Below are 15,289 nucleotides of genomic sequence, written 5' to 3' on the forward strand. Positions count from 1 at the left end.
TCCCCTAGAAGGCCCTAACCTGACCCCAGAAGCCAGTCCAGATCCTCTTCCTGAGCCTCCCTTGGCCTCAGTTGAGGCCCCAGACAAACCCTCGGGAAGTCCTGGTCAACCCCCTTCTCCAGCCCCATCTCCAGTCTCTCAGCCTGATGCGCAAGCTGAAGACATAGCTCCTCTGCCTACCATGGCTGAGGAGGAAGAGGGGACCACTGGGGAGCTCCGCTCTGCAGAGCCAGCTCCAGCTGACTCTCGCCACCCTCTGACCTATCGGAAAACCACCAACTTTGCCCTGGACAAGTTTCTGGACCCTGCCCGGCCCTATAAGTGCACTGTGTGTAAGGAGTCCTTCACCCAGAAGAATATTCTATTGGTTCATTATAATTCTGTCTCCCACCTGCATAAGATGAAGAAGGCTGCCATTGACCCCTCTGCCCCTGCCCGGGGAGAGGCTGGTGCCCCACCTACCACCACTGCTGCCACAGACAAGCCCTTTAAGTGCACAGTCTGCCGAGTCTCCTACAACCAGAGCTCCACCCTGGAGATCCATATGCGGTCAGTTCTGCATCAGACTCGCTCTCGGGGAACCAAGACTGATTCCAAGATTGAAGGGCCAGAACGCAGCCAAGAAGAGCCCAAGGAAGGCGAGACAGAGGGGGAGGTGGGCACTGAGAAGAAGGGCCCTGACCCCAGTGGCTTCATATCTGGATTGCCTTTCCTGTCCCCTCCCCCACCTCCCTTGGACCTGCATCGATTCCCAGCCCCTCTCTTCACCCCACCAGTCCTGCCCCCCTTCCCTCTGGTGCCCGAATCACTGCTTAAGCTCCAGCAGCAGCAGCTGCTCCTGCCCTTCTACCTCCATGATCTCAAGGTGGGGCCCAAGCTGACACTAGCTGGGCCTGCACCTGTGCTGTCCCTGCCAGCTGCCACCCCTCCTCCTCCACCCCCACCTCCCAAGGCTGAGCTGGCTGAGCGGGAGTGGGAGCGGCCCCCCATGGCCAAAGAGGGCAATGAGGCAGGGCCTTCCTCACCCCCCCACCCATTGCCCAACGAGGCTGCCCGTACTGCAGCCAAAGCCCTTCTAGAAAACTTTGGCTTTGAGCTGGTGATCCAGTACAATGAAGGGAAGCAAGCTGCGCCCCCTCCCCCTACCCCACCCCCACCTGAGGCCCTCGGGGGTGGGGACAAGCTGGCCTGTGGGGCCTGTGGGAAACTCTTCTCCAATATGCTTATCCTCAAGACACATGAGGAACATGTCCACCGCCGCTTTCTGCCCTTTGAAGCTCTGAGCCGTTATGCTGCTCAGTTTCGAAAGAGCTATGACAGCCTATACCCGCCCCTTGCAGAGCCCCCCAAACCTCCTGATGGGTCTCTGGATTCACCTGCTCCCCATCTGGGCCCACCCTTCCTGGTCCCAGAGCCTGAGGCAGGGGGGACCCGTGCCCCTGAAGAGCGAAGTCAAGCAGGGGGACACTGGCCCATAGAGGAGGAAGAAAGCTCCAGAGGGAATCTTCCTCCCCTGGTGCCTGCCGGCCGCCGGTTCTCCAGAACCAAGTTCACAGAGTTCCAGACCCAAGCCCTGCAGTCTTTCTTTGAGACTAGTGCCTACCCCAAAGACGGAGAGGTGGAGCGACTCGCAAGTCTGTTGGGTCTCGCTAGCCGTGTGGTGGTGGTGTGGTTCCAGAATGCCCGCCAGAAAGCACGCAAAAATGCCTGTGAGGGTGGGTCCGTGCCAACCGGAGGAGGCACTGGGGGAGCCTCTGGCTGCAGGCGTTGCCACGCCACTTTCTCCTGTGTTTTTGAGTTGGTGCGCCACCTCAAGAAGTGCTATGATGACCAGACCCCTGAAGAGGAGGAGGAAGAGGCAGAGAGAGGGGAAGAGGAGGAAGAGGTGGAAGAAGAAGTAGAGGAGGAACAGGGCCTTGAACCCCCTGCAGGGCCTGAGGGTCCATTACCAGAGCCTCCAGATGGGGAGGAGCTGAGCCAAGCAGAGGCAACAAAGGCAGGAGGCAAAGAGTCTGAAGAGAAGGCTACTCCATCACCTTCCCCAGCCCACACCTGTGACCAGTGTGCCATTTCTTTCTCCAGTCAGGACCTCCTGACCAGTCACCGCCGACTACATTTCTTGCCATCTCTGCAGCCCAGTGCTCCTCCCCAACTCCTAGATCTGCCCTTGCTGGTGTTTGGGGAAAGAAACCCCCTGGTGGCAGCCACCTCACCAATGCCAGGGCCACCTCTCAAACGGAAGCATGAGGACGGCAGCTTGTCCCCCACAGGCAGTGAAGCAGGGGGAGGAGGGGAGGGCGAGCCCCCCAGGGACAAGCGCCTGCGTACCACCATCTTGCCTGAGCAGCTTGAGATCCTGTACCGTTGGTACATGCAGGATTCCAACCCAACACGCAAGATGCTCGACTGCATCTCCGAGGAGGTGGGGCTCAAAAAGCGAGTGGTACAGGTCTGGTTCCAGAATACCAGGGCCCGGGAGAGGAAAGGCCAGTTTCGAAGCACCCCTGGGGGAGTGCCTAGTCCAGCAGTGAAACCACCTGCCACAGCCACCCCTGCATCCTTGCCCAAGTTCAACCTCTTATTAGGCAAGGTAGATGATGGCACTGGAAGGGAGGCCCCAAAGAGGGAAGCACCTGCTTTTTCCTACCCCACTGCCACCCTTGCTTCTGGGCCCCTGCCTTTCCTACCACCTGGGAAAGAGGCCACCACCCCAACACCAGAGCCACCTCTACCTCTCCCACCTCCCCCTCCACCCAGTGAGGAAGAGGGCCCGGAGGAACCACCTAAAGCTTCTCCAGAGAGTGAGGCTTGCAGTCTGTCTGCAGGAGATCTGAGTGATTCATCTGCTTCCAGCCTAGCTGAACCAGAATCCCCTGGGGCTGGAGGGACCAGTGGGGGACCTGGAGGTGGGACTGGTGTTCCAGACGGAATGGGGCAGCGGCGCTACAGGACCCAGATGAGCAGCCTGCAGCTGAAGATCATGAAAGCCTGCTATGAAGCTTACCGCACCCCTACCATGCAGGAGTGTGAGGTTCTGGGAGAGGAGATTGGGCTGCCCAAGAGAGTCATCCAGGTCTGGTTCCAGAATGCTCGTGCCAAGGAAAAGAAGGCCAAACTACAGGGGGCAGCCGCTGGGAGCACTGGAGGCAGCAGTGAGGGCCCCTTAGCAGCCCAGCGCACTGACTGCCCCTATTGTGATGTCAAGTATGATTTCTATGTCTCCTGCCGAGGCCATCTCTTTTCCCGTCAGCATTTGGCCAAGCTCAAGGAGGCAGTCCGAGCCCAGCTGAAGAGTGAAAGCAAGTGCTACGACTTGGCCCCGGCACCTGAGGCTCCCCCAGCTCCCAAGGCCCCACCTGCGACCACACCTGCCTCCGTGCCCCTCGGGGCTGCCCCAACCTTGCCTCGCCTGGCCCCGGTCCTCTTGTCTGGTCCAGCTCTGGCTCAGCCCCCGCTGGGCAACTTAGCTCCTTTCAGTTCAGGTGAGTAGGGAGGCTGGGAGGAGCTGGACTTCGGAGAACATCCCCCTCTAATGACATGCCCTTCCTTTTCCTTCCTGATTCTTCCCATGTCCAATCTCCTGTGGCCCTCCTTTGCGTCAGGCTCTTGGGGGAAAGAAGGGAGGGAAGGGGCATGGAAATCCGGTGCTGGGAATGGGTGTGTGTGGCTGGAGATGGCCTATGGCAGAAAGAATGATGGGACAGGAGATGGCTAATCCTTCATCCTTCCTTTCATCTTCCTAGGCCCAGCAGCCTCCTCAGGCCTCCTCAGCCTCGCCACTTCGGTCCTGCCTACCACCACAGTGGTCCAGACTGCTGGCCCAGGCCGCCCCTTACCTCAGAGACCCGTGCCCGACCAAACCAACACCTCCACAGCAGGCACCACTGACCCTGTCCCGGGCCCTCCTACTGAGCCCTTGGGGGACAAGGTCTCCGGTGAGCGAAAGCCAATTGCAGCCCCCACCAGCTCCTCCAATGATGCCCTCAAGAACCTCAAAGCATTGAAGACCACTGTCCCAGCCCTGTTAGGCGGTCAGTTCCTGCCCTTTCCATTGCCCCCTGCTGGGGGAACAGCACCGCCAGCTGTCTTTGGTCCCCAGCTACAGGGGGCCTACTTCCAACAGCTCTACGGCATGAAGAAGGGGCTATTTCCCATGAACCCCGTGATACCTCAGACCCTCATTGGGCTGCTACCGAATGCCCTCCTCCAGCCGCCACCCCAGCCCCCTGAGCCCACAGTCACAGCACCTCCAAAGCCTCCTGAACTGCCCACTCCAGGGGAGGGGGAGGCTGGTGAGGTTGATGAGCTGCTGACAGGCAGCACTGGCATCTCCACCGTGGATGTAACTCATCGCTACCTTTGCCGCCAGTGCAAGATGGCATTTGACGGGGAGGCCCCAGCTACTGCCCACCAGAGATCCTTCTGCTTCTTTGGGCGGGGCTCTGGGAGCTCCATGCCACCCCCATTGCGGGTGCCCATCTGCACCTACCACTGCCTGGCATGTGAGGTGCTGCTGAGTGGGCGTGAAGCCCTGGCCTCCCACCTGCGCTCCTCGGCCCACAGGCGCAAGGCAGCCCCACCTCAAGGGGGCCCACCCATCTCCATCACCAACGCCGCCACTGCTGCCTCGGCTGCTGTGGCTTTTGCCAAAGAGGAAGCAAGATTACCTCACACGGACTCCAACCCAAAAACTACTACTACCTCTACACTTCTAGCTTTATAAACAGATAAACCAAGATGGGGAAGAGGGGAGGGCCTCAGGGTTCCCTCTTATACCCCAAGGGGTGTTTGGTGGGAGCTCAAATCCCTCACCCCACCCCCTGGCCCCGCCCACCTCACGGGAACTATTCAGTTCCCACCCTCAGTGGGCACCACACACCCCACCTCCAGCAGAGTCCTGCCTCCTCCCAATCCCCACAGACACACACACTGATCCTCATCCTCAGCTCCTTGCAGATGTAGCCCTTGCCCATCTTCACAGACACATACACCCATCTTGGCACCCTGATTATTCATACATGTCTGCCTACCACACACAAAATATATCCTTGGTTCTATCTTCCTTTTCCTCACTGAATTCCCAGCTCCCCATCCCCATAAATGCATACACATACATGCACACACACACACATTATCCCATGATGTTCCACTAAGAAAACACCAAAAAATTTTGAAAAAGAAGATAAAAAGAAGAAAAAGAAGAAATGAAAAAGAAAGCCCAAGGCCAAGAAGGGGGAAGGAAAACAAACTTGCCACCCCCTCTTCTCCTTCCTAACCCTTTGTCTAGAGCACCATACTGCTCACAAACTCTTTCCAAATGCTCAGTTGGCTCCCAAAGTTGGAGCCTGGGATGGGCAGGGAGCCCACAAAACTCTAACCAAACTGGAGGCTGGCATGGGAGAAGTGCTTCTGGTTCACTCTCCCTACCCTCTCCCTCCTAACCCTCTTCTTGCCTGACAGGGGAGCCCCTGCGGCCTGGACTCTAGGGGATGCTGCCACCAGAAACCCCTCTGCCAATCCCTACCCTGCACCCTGGGAACTGCAGTAACTTATTCTCAAAGGCTTTAAACACAGAGATCCTCTCAGCAGCTGTGGGCCCGCCCCTTGTCCTAGCCCTGTCACATAAGGGTCCAGCCTCCAGGGACAGGCACTGCCCACCAACGGCAAATCCAAAGTTATTTAAAAAAAAAAAAAAAAAAAAAAAAAACTGAAACACAACCAAAAAAATGAGAGCGAGAGACAGTGCGTGCACACGCACACAAAAGAGAGAAATGGAGACCAGAGGAATGAACTAAAGAAAAACATAAACTTGGAAAATACAGAAAAAAAAAAAGAAAACTCTCCCATCAAACAAGTGTTTTTTTCCTATTTGTGTCACTCCCTACTCCCTGTCCCACCCCTACCCCCCGGTTTAAGGGTTTCTTTAAACCACCTCATCTTTGGAAGATCAAACAGCTTTAGTTCCTTGCTATGGGTCTGGTGGTCCTTGAAGGACTGAAGTCAGTGCAACCTTCCCCTGGCTATGCCCAGTCTCAGAGGTGGGAGCTGGCAATATAGGGAGAAGAGCCTGAACTCTGGGGAGAGACATGTCCCAGTTCCCTGAATTGGGTATTTATTAGGACAGGTAATAGCCCTTCATTTCCAGCTATGAGTTAGAAAAGTCAGTGTCATCAGTGTCACCAAAAGTATCTTGGCAGTCCCAGGAAGAAAGGGGTGAGGGGTGTATTTAATTTCTGAATCTGAGATCTGCCTTTCTTTCATCTCCTACCTTTTCCTTGCATTTACTTTTTTCACAAACTCCTAATCCTATTGCCCTCCCTAGAGGCCCACCTTTGCTGGATCCCTTGTTCCCTTCCCCCCAGTCTCCTTTTCTTCCCCCTTGTCCTCTGCCCTTGCTCCTGCTCCCTCCAGTCCAGCCCAGCCCAGCTCCTCCATTAAGCAGCAGCTGTTGGAAGCATTCCCAAGGGAGTCAGGATCCGTCCATGACACTCATGGGGGTCTAGAGCTGATAGGAATTGAGGGGATGGGGTGGGCAAGGAGATGACTGAAGCACAGGTCAATCTTTGATAGGGTGTTATCACCACCTTGTTCCCTTCCCCCCAGTCTCCTTTTCTTCCCCCTTGTCCTCTGCCCTTGCTCCTGCTCCCTCCAGTCCAGCCCAGCCCAGCTCCTCCATTAAGCAGCAGCTGTTGGAAGCATTCCCAAGGGAGTCAGGATCCGTCCATGACACTCATGGGGGTCTAGGAGCTGATAGGAATTGAGGGGATGGGGTGGGGTGAAGGAGGATGACTGAAGCACAGGCCACCCTTTGATAGGTGCTATCACCAAGGGAACCAACAGGAACCTAGAAGAAATGTTCCCAAGGGAACCAACAGAACCTAGAAGAATGTTCCCTACCCCTAAGCAAATGGTTTCTATAGCCATCAGGTGATCATTCTGGCAATCCTAAAGCCCAGCTAGTGTGGGGTAGAGAAGTCTATGTTTTCTTTTAGCAAAGAAAAGTCTGCAAAATTCCCATGTCCTCCAGATAGTTTTTCCTACTACTCTTGTACCTAAGACCACTTCTCTTTCAAGGTGTTCTCCTTCCATCCTCTCTCCCCTTCAGACTGTTGCTTTATCATTATCCATTTCATATTCTCATACAAATTCGCCCAGCCCTGGGATTTAGGTTTTCTGCTCTATCAGTCACATCACTCTGTGAACATGTTAATACTGAAGCAGTGTCTTACAGGTGGACAGGATGGGAGGGGAGAGAAAATTCAGCTCAGTCAGTAGCCCCCATATATTCTGTGAGTCTCACTTCCTCTCCCATTCACCTCTAAAATACTCCAACTCTAACAAACTAGGGGTGGGGTGGAGTTAGTTTTCTAACTAACAGCAAATTAGGTGGAGTTAGTTTTGTAATTCCACCCCAATTTCTGATACCAAAAATGCCAGTCACAAATCTAGGCAACAGGAGAGAAACTGGCCACCTGGGTCTTGCGCTCACTGCCACCTTTCTTTCCCTGCCTCTCTGGTACTCCTCCCTCCCTGTCCTTTTCTCTCTCCTGTTGAAATTCTGTGTATAAAACTATTTTCTTAGCAGCATGTATCTGAGGAAAGAAGATTTTCCACTTGTGCTTTCTGGGAATGTGACTTGTGTATAAAAGTTGGAAACCAAAAACAATTTAGAACAAAAACGAGAAAAAGGAAACGTTTTAAAGAAATCATCGACAAACACCTGGCATGGAATGGTTAGAGGTGTGGTGTCCTGTATCTTAAGAATTTACAGGCCGGGCGCGGTGGCTCAAGCCTGTAATCCCAGCACTTTGGGAGGCCGAGACGGGCGGATCACGAGGTCAGGAGATCGAGACCATCCTGCCTAACACGGTGAAACCCTGTCTCTACTAAAAAATACAAAAAACTAGCCGGGCGAGGTGGCGGGCGCCTGTAGTCCCAGCTACTCGGGAGGCTGAGGCAGGAGAATGGCGTGAACCCAGGAGGCGGAGCTTGCAGTGAGCTGAGATCTGGCCACTGCACTCCAGCCTGGGCAACAGAGCAAGACTCCGTCTCAAAAAAAAAAAAAAAAAAAAAAAAAAGAAAAAAGAATTTACAGCCAGGGTAGGTTGGCTTTAGTTTGAACTATGAGTGTTTTCACCAAGAGTTGATGTAACCAGAAATCCCCCGTCCTCTTGTCACGCAACGTGTTCTTTTACACCCAATACCCTGGCCTGGCAATACCGTGTGCAGTCCCAACAGTACATATGAGCTGATGCTAAGTAACTGTACTTACCTGGAACCCTGGAATTTGGGGGGCAAAAGAGCAAGCCTTTTATTCCAGGCATAATAGCACCCATCTGCTTAATTCTTTGTACTTGTTTCTTAACCACTTTCAGGGCTTATAGACCAGATCACTGATTCTCCAAATCTCCACCACCGTGATCTGTCTTAAGACAGTCATTCATCCCTGGAAAGATATGTAAATCTGAAATACAGAGCTCCATGTATATAACTATACCAGTGAAACAAACACACCCTCAGAAACAGCAGCAGACCCCAGCAGAGGGGGCTGCAGAGAAACACACCAGTGCCAGCAAGGATGGGGCCCCATGGGCATATGTATAAGTACAAGGGACATACCCCAAGACCTATGACCTATACTCCCATAAGCAGAAACACCCTCCAACACATGCTAATTTTCCTCACACAAAAGTAGGTAGAAAAAACTTATAAACACAGAAAGTGAGAGGAAAAAGTAACCAGTAAGAGGAAAAGTGACCAAATGTTGAGTATTAACATATGGGGAGAGGATCTGCTAAGGAGTGTGTAACAACTCACCTGCCAGATCAACTAGCCCTGAAAATGGATGGGCACTGGGCCCATACCCAGCCGTTGCTGGCAGTCAAGAGGTGACGGGGGGATGGCAGCAGCGAGGGCACGCACATGGTTGGAGGGTCTGCTCCCCTCCTCACAGTCACAAAAAGCAAACAAAAAACCCTATGGGGAGAGGACCTTAAATTATTCTGGACATCAGGGAAGAGATATGTAGGAGGCAAATTAGGAGGAAACTTTTGGGAAAACTCATGTGATATCACCATGAAACACAGGGTAAACTTTGGTGAATGGCCAGGTATTGGGGGACCATTTCTCTCAGAAGCAACCAGTCAGAAACTTACAAGCCATGAAAGCGTCATTTCTAGAAGACTGAGTTGGGAAGAAATGCCTTTATACTGAGAAAGCTCTTGCTACAAGTCCATAGACCCAGCCTCAGGGTCTACAGGATTATAGCTCAGATACATTATAAAAAGATCAGACGAAGGCAAATTTGAGAGAGGACATTTGCCGAAGACCTAGACCATGGCCCACCAAGTTTGGGGAAAGATAGGAAGTAATCATGAAGGCAATTCCTCTTGAGAGAAACTACACGTTATGGGAAGAACATAAAATTGCAATTGTGTGACCACCGAGTGATGCTCCTTGATATACAGGACCCAGACAGCCCTCACACAAAGCACAGACAAGGGGTAAATGTTATTATCCTCTGTCAGTAGTCTGAGTATGGTATTTCTTGCAATTCCACAGCCATGGAAAGAAGTCTGGCCAGAAGCTAATGGGGAAGCAGGTTGAGTATAGGTAGACCAGAGCAAGCTGAACCTGTCCAAGAAGAGGGGGAAAGGTGATGCAGCACCCGAGGTTGACTCATAATCCCACCCAACTACACACATATTCTTACACAAACAATGGCTAAGACATTGCAACCAGTAATCAGCAGGGGCTCAGTACTGTCCCATATCTACAAGTCCTCCCTGATACCAAACCCTGCACTAAGTCTTCTCAATTGGACATGAAGAATGGCCCATGCGGTGCTCATTTCCAGATGTCTCCACCAAGTGCTCAAACAACAGCATCCTCTGCCATTTGCTGAGTATCAGCAGTAGGCTGAGTTGTACTCTGTGGATCCCTACTTCCATTACCCAGAACCCAGGCCTGCCTCCAGGACCCATCTTGTACCTAGCCACAAAATCTACACAATTTTGACTTGATCACAGAGAATAATCTCTTGGCAATGTTCCTAAGCTAGTGATTCTCAATGACGAGGTTTCAGAAACCCACGGGCAGCCAGTCATCAGAATCTGGGGGGTGAAGGAAGAGTGAATTTTGAAAGTGTTCCCTAAAGGATTCTTCTGTGGTAACTACTGCCAATGAGGATCATTGTTCTAACAAGTTACATTTGCTGGATTCAACCTCACAATCTCTCCTTTTCCTCCTACTGCTCCCACTCAAAATGCATACACACACCCCACAACACACATATCCCCAAACATGTCAGCATAAAGACATGAGTAAGTTTGGGGAAGACAGATGCAAAAGGCAAGGGAAACCCTGATTGGATCAATCACCCTAAAGGTGACTGCCATCTCTCAGAACAGTGTTTCTCAATGTTTCAAGTGTCCACTTGCAACATGAGTGCTTATGTAAAGTGCATATTCCCGGACCACACCTAAGACTAACTGAATCAGAAACTCCTAAAGAGATTCTATGCCCTCTGAAGTTTGAGAACCACTGACCTAGAGAGCTTAGCACCATATCTGTGACCTGCCCCCATCTTTTCAGCACCCAGGGACCAACCCTGCTACCCTAGGAGCTACCACACCAGGGCTTATCATAACCTCAGATTTGTCGACTTCATCACTCTGACATCACCCACACCCCCACCGCCAACATACTGGAAATTGACCATGGTCTTCTGCTTATGTTGGCTGTTCTTGAACAGGAGAAAAGATATAAACATTGTCCACTCACCACTTTGGCTGAGTGTCTCCCTGCTTTCTTCTCTGCTGTGGAAAACATCTTGCTTCTTCTGAAGTGGCCATACACTTCCAGAGATGCTGAAATCAGAACTTCCCCAGCCCTGAGCAGCTCAGCCCAGCATGGACTTTACTCCTACCTCTGGGCAGGTCCTATCTCCCAGAGCCACCCAGCCTCCCTTCCACATCACCCACAGTCAAATCTTCCAGATCTGAAGATCTGCCCAGTCATTAGGAAAGCCAAAGCTACTTGAAATTCTTTCAGATTGGGGGCCCAAGGTCTAGTTATGTGAGGGCTAGTCTGTATCACCACAGTTGCTGGGGATTCTCCTCCTAGGGGCCTCCCCCTCTACCAGGGATCATTGCTGATCCCATCTCCCTTCTTGGGGTGGATTTCAAAGATATGGAAATCTATCCAACTCTAACTGGGTGCCTTGCATAGTCTTTCTGGAAGGACAAGTCCCTTTGTCTTCCTAACACCTGTCTACCTCTCTAGGCCTAGAGCACCTTTCCATCTTCCTAGGACTATTATTGAATATGGACTTTTTAACAAGGGAGAAAGAACCAGTTCATCTCAACCACAGCTCTGCAAATCACAAGGTACAAGGCAGAATGAAATATGCATAGGTACAAACCACCCCATCACCCAAGAGCAAAGTCTGAGGGTCATTCCTTCCTACTTGCCTTCCAATCTCTTCTTGTGCCATCCTGGTAACAACACAGCTGGTGTCCCTCTCTCCACCTCCTTTAGCCCTCCTAGGGTTTTATTTTTCTGTTCTTGTTGTCCAAGGATATGTATGGTCTACTGGCCTGGAGCCTTGGGTGTGTCTACAGCCTGTGCTATAGCCTGTCCCTCTGTGCTCGTTTCCTTTCGCATGGTGCTCAAACACTCAGTATGGTACCATCTAAATCCCTTTCTTGGGGGGCAGTAACGGTAGGAGGGAGGTGGATATCTAGTTGGGAGGAAGGCAGAGCTGAGATTGACGAGGGAGTGCTGACTCAGCCCAGTTGTTAAGGGCATCCTCTCATGCCAGTTTCCTACACAGAGCTCCACCCAATGCCTGGCACCGCTATGTGCACAGCCCCCTCTCCCTGACTGCCACCAAGTGCCATCATGAGCATGTTTGGTGGCTTTGGGTTTGCCGCAGTGCCAGGATCTGAGACACTGTTCACGTGCCAGTGCAGCACTGCCAAACGTGGCGGCATCCAGTTGGTTGGGTGCCAAGCAGTAGGACCCAGGTGGTGATGAAAGATGAAATGGGGATGAGGCGAAGGGAGGGGGAGGAGAGGAAGGTACCGAAGAGGAAAATCAGACACCTCACTTGTTCAAGTGGAGAGTCCAAATGGGATCTGCAGAAAGGCACCCTTCCCATTCTACAGCCCAGCTCAGCAAGTCAGCCCTTCCCTCCTTCCACCCCAGCAAAAGTCGCATATACAGACCAGGCAAGGGGATTTGGCCATCTTCAGCAGGGAACTGGCTGGGGGCCAGGCAGGACTGCCAGCGCTTTCCATCCTTCTTCCTTGAGGTCTTGGCAATGGTGTGCTTCCTCCTTTGTGTCCTCATGCCACTCTCCGTCTGTTGCTCCACTCCCCATGCCTAAGAGGGAAGGGGAAGGAGGACCTGGCAGGAAAAAAGTCTGGTCTCCCAAACACCCCACCTCCCGAAATGTTTCACCTCCTTCCTTCTCACTCCTGGCACCATTGCCCTCTCAACCAGATTGGCAAGAGGCACTGTCGCCCTCCCCTGTTCCACACAATGCCAGAGCCTGTGCCAGGTGCCATGGGCAGTGCCAGTACCCACCCACCTCACATCTGGTCCCCTTGCTGTCTCCTTCAATACTCTGACAAAGAGCCAAATTGCCAGCCCCAACAAGTTCTCCCTGGGTACGGTGGCACACTCCCTCCTCCCTGGCTCGTAGACTGTTTCTTGGCACTTCCCTGGCTACTCTCTCCACCACTTTACTTTCTCAAGCTGGAAGAGCACTAATCACCTCATACTCCAACCATTTTTCAGAGCTGAGCTTCTAGAGGGACAGCAACGTCAGAAACACATTCCTGCCCCTTCTCCCTGCTTCCTGGATCCCCTAGTCTCCATTGCCCCAGTTCTGGGCACTGGCCTGACAGATGTGATGCCAACAGCTCCCATGTACAAAGCCTTCCTCCCAGAGCACAGGACTCCTGCTGCTGCGCCCTCCACTCGCCTCCTCCCATCTCCGTGGGCACAAGGGTGGCAGCTGCAATGCCAATGCCTGTAAGCAGGCAGCATGAAGCAACTCGTGCCCCCGCTTCTCCCCTCCCAGACCCCAAGCCTCTCCCCTCCTTCTTCCACTCCATCCCTCTGTCCTTCTGGTTGGACACTAGATTGGCAACCGCAATGCCAACCCCCACCCATGCCCAGGAGGCTCACATACAGCACACACTTATGCGTACACGTACAAGTGCGCACATACACATACACACACACACGGCCCCATGAGTGCCAGGCAGCGGTGGCAGACACACAGCAATGCACAGTGACTGGTACCCGAGGAGGCAGCCAGATTCAGCACCTGATCCAGCACCCATTTGGGATTGGGTGGGTAGGCGGGCGGGCGGAGGGGTGATGGAGGCAGACGATGGCCCTAGGTTGGCAGCCGATGGAGCTGGGAGAATGGAGGGAACAGATGCTCTTTGCCCAGCCTCCCTCCCTCTCTCTCCCCGAGATCAGTGCCAAGCTGGGGGGATGGGGAGAGGGGAGGATGGGGGAAGGGTGGCATTTGGAGAGCTGGCAGGCGGAGGGAGCTGGGTCCGCCCAGGCTGGGCAGTGCCGGCACTGGCTGCCGCCTCTCCACTCTGCCATCTGTCTCGCTTCTCTCCCCACCCACTTTCCCTCTTTCTCTCTCTCTCCTTCACCCACAGCAAAACGAAGAGGAAAACAGGGTCCTCATTCCGCCCACCCCCAACCTCTCCCAGACCCCCCTCTTTTCCTCCCCACAACTCACCACACCATACCACCACCAAGCCATCTGTGCTCTCCTCCTGGCTCAGTCACCTTCTTTCACTCGCCTTCGCCCTCACACCAGAACGGGTGCAATTTAAAATATATATATATATATTCATATATACATATATACATACATGCATATATGCATATACACACACACACACACACATATATATTTTAGAGCAACTTAAAATAAAAACTCTTTTCTTTGGGAATGTCCTATCCTTCTGAGTCTGGGTCCTCGGTACCAATATTTATGGCAGGCAGAGGGAGGGGACCCCGTCCTCAGCTGGTGCCCATGAATCCCATGCCAGGGAGGAGGGGTGGCTGGGGTGGGGTGGGGGTGGGGTGAGGTGGGTATCGGGAGAGCTCTCTTCTCTCTGCGCCTGTGGTTGTTTCTTTTTTTTCTCTTCTTCTACTTCCGGAGCAGATTCAAATAGATCTAGAGCCTTCCCCACCCCCAGCCCCACAGCCCCAGTTCCCAGGGCCCCTGTGCCCTTCCCTGCTTGCTTTTGATTCCTCGATCACCCTTTCCTTTTTGTGTGTGTGTGTGTGTATACGTGTGCGTGCGCGCAAGTGTGTTTGCATCCATGGCGGTGGGCACTGTGCCAGCCACCGCACAGCCATCTGCGATGCCTTCTGCAGCCTCTGCCATTTCTCCCTGTCACCTCCAGCTCCCAACCCCCTGCACCCCAGCTCCCCAGCCCCCAGTCCCCAATCATTAATTAGCTACTGAATTAATTAAATCGTGGATGCTAATTAACATTCCTACAGGGCAGGCTGCCAGGCTGGGGGTGCAGAGGGGATGTGAAGAGAAGTAGAGATTGGGATGGGGGAGGAGGAAGGAGAGCCAGTCTTCTTAGAAGAACAGTGGAGAGGGAAAGAGAACCCAAAAGAAGGATGAAGGAGGAAGAGAGTTGAGTGGTGATGGACAGGTTGGGGCAGGGGGAGGAAGAGAATAAGCATGGAAAATAAGGTGTAAAACTGAGATCCAAGTGAGCGCCACTCAACCTTCTTACCCAAATTAAGACTTAGCCAGTTCCTTGTCTTCAAGTTCATTTCCCCACCCCAGCCTAGAAGTATATTCCTCAGGCGGCTGACTCCAACAGTTGCTTCTCCTATAGAAAACCAACTCCAAACCAGGGAGTCAACAGCTACTATTTGTCAATCCAGCCACACTGACCCTCAGACCAGGTCACCAAGGGAACGTTCTGGGCTCAGAGGCGCCCCTGTTGACTTGCCCTTGTCTACCTCTCTGTCAAGGGGAAGGGGTATTCTAGGAACATCTGCTGCAGGGAGACATGGGAGATCAATATAGGGAAATGTGAGGGTATCAATTCAATGGGAATTATTAACAGCAGAGAATCGCTGGCACTGCCTGTAAGACTGCCTTAAGAAGACCACGACATAACACTGCCTGCCTTTGGAGTTCCAGAGTAGGAAAAGTGTGTAGTCTTGCCTAACTCAAAAGTCAGGAATTTAGGAATAAGTGAGTAAGGGCTATCTAACTTTGAGTTGT

General features: G+C 52.8%; 2 protein-coding genes across 7 annotated transcripts in view; one reads left to right on the forward strand and one right to left on the reverse strand.

Moving 5' to 3' along the window:
• ZFHX2 (zinc finger homeobox 2) overlaps positions 1-5,714 on the forward strand; it is a 35,782-nt gene extending 30,068 nt beyond the window's left edge. For 4 of the 5 annotated variants that reach the window (XM_031669186.1, XM_031669188.1, XM_009211239.3 and 1 more), the window contains 2 exons: positions 9-3,482; positions 3,744-5,714. In XM_031669186.1, coding sequence (XP_031525046.1) covers positions 9-3,482; positions 3,744-4,723 — 4,454 coding nt within the window. In that variant the 3' untranslated portion in view covers positions 4,724-5,714. The remainder of the gene's footprint in view (positions 1-8; positions 3,483-3,743) is intronic. The other variant, XM_031669187.1, reaches the window with a different exon arrangement.
• Positions 1-13,865, reverse strand: part of THTPA (thiamine triphosphatase) — a 48,065-nt gene extending 34,200 nt beyond the window's left edge. Inside the window, exons 1-3 of one of the 2 annotated variants that reach the window (XM_009211229.4) lie at positions 13,769-13,865; positions 13,312-13,429; positions 12,228-12,408 (exon numbers count right to left, since the gene is read on the reverse strand). In XM_009211229.4, coding sequence (XP_009209493.1) covers positions 12,228-12,351 — 124 coding nt within the window. In that variant the 5' untranslated portion in view covers positions 12,352-12,408; positions 13,312-13,429; positions 13,769-13,865. The other variant, XM_009211228.3, reaches the window with a different exon arrangement.
• Positions 13,866-15,289: the final 1,424 nt, after the last annotated feature.

Source organism: Papio anubis, chromosome 7 (assembly GCF_008728515.1).
Source record: "Papio anubis isolate 15944 chromosome 7, Panubis1.0, whole genome shotgun sequence".
Lineage (NCBI taxonomy): Eukaryota > Metazoa > Chordata > Mammalia > Primates > Cercopithecidae > Papio > Papio anubis.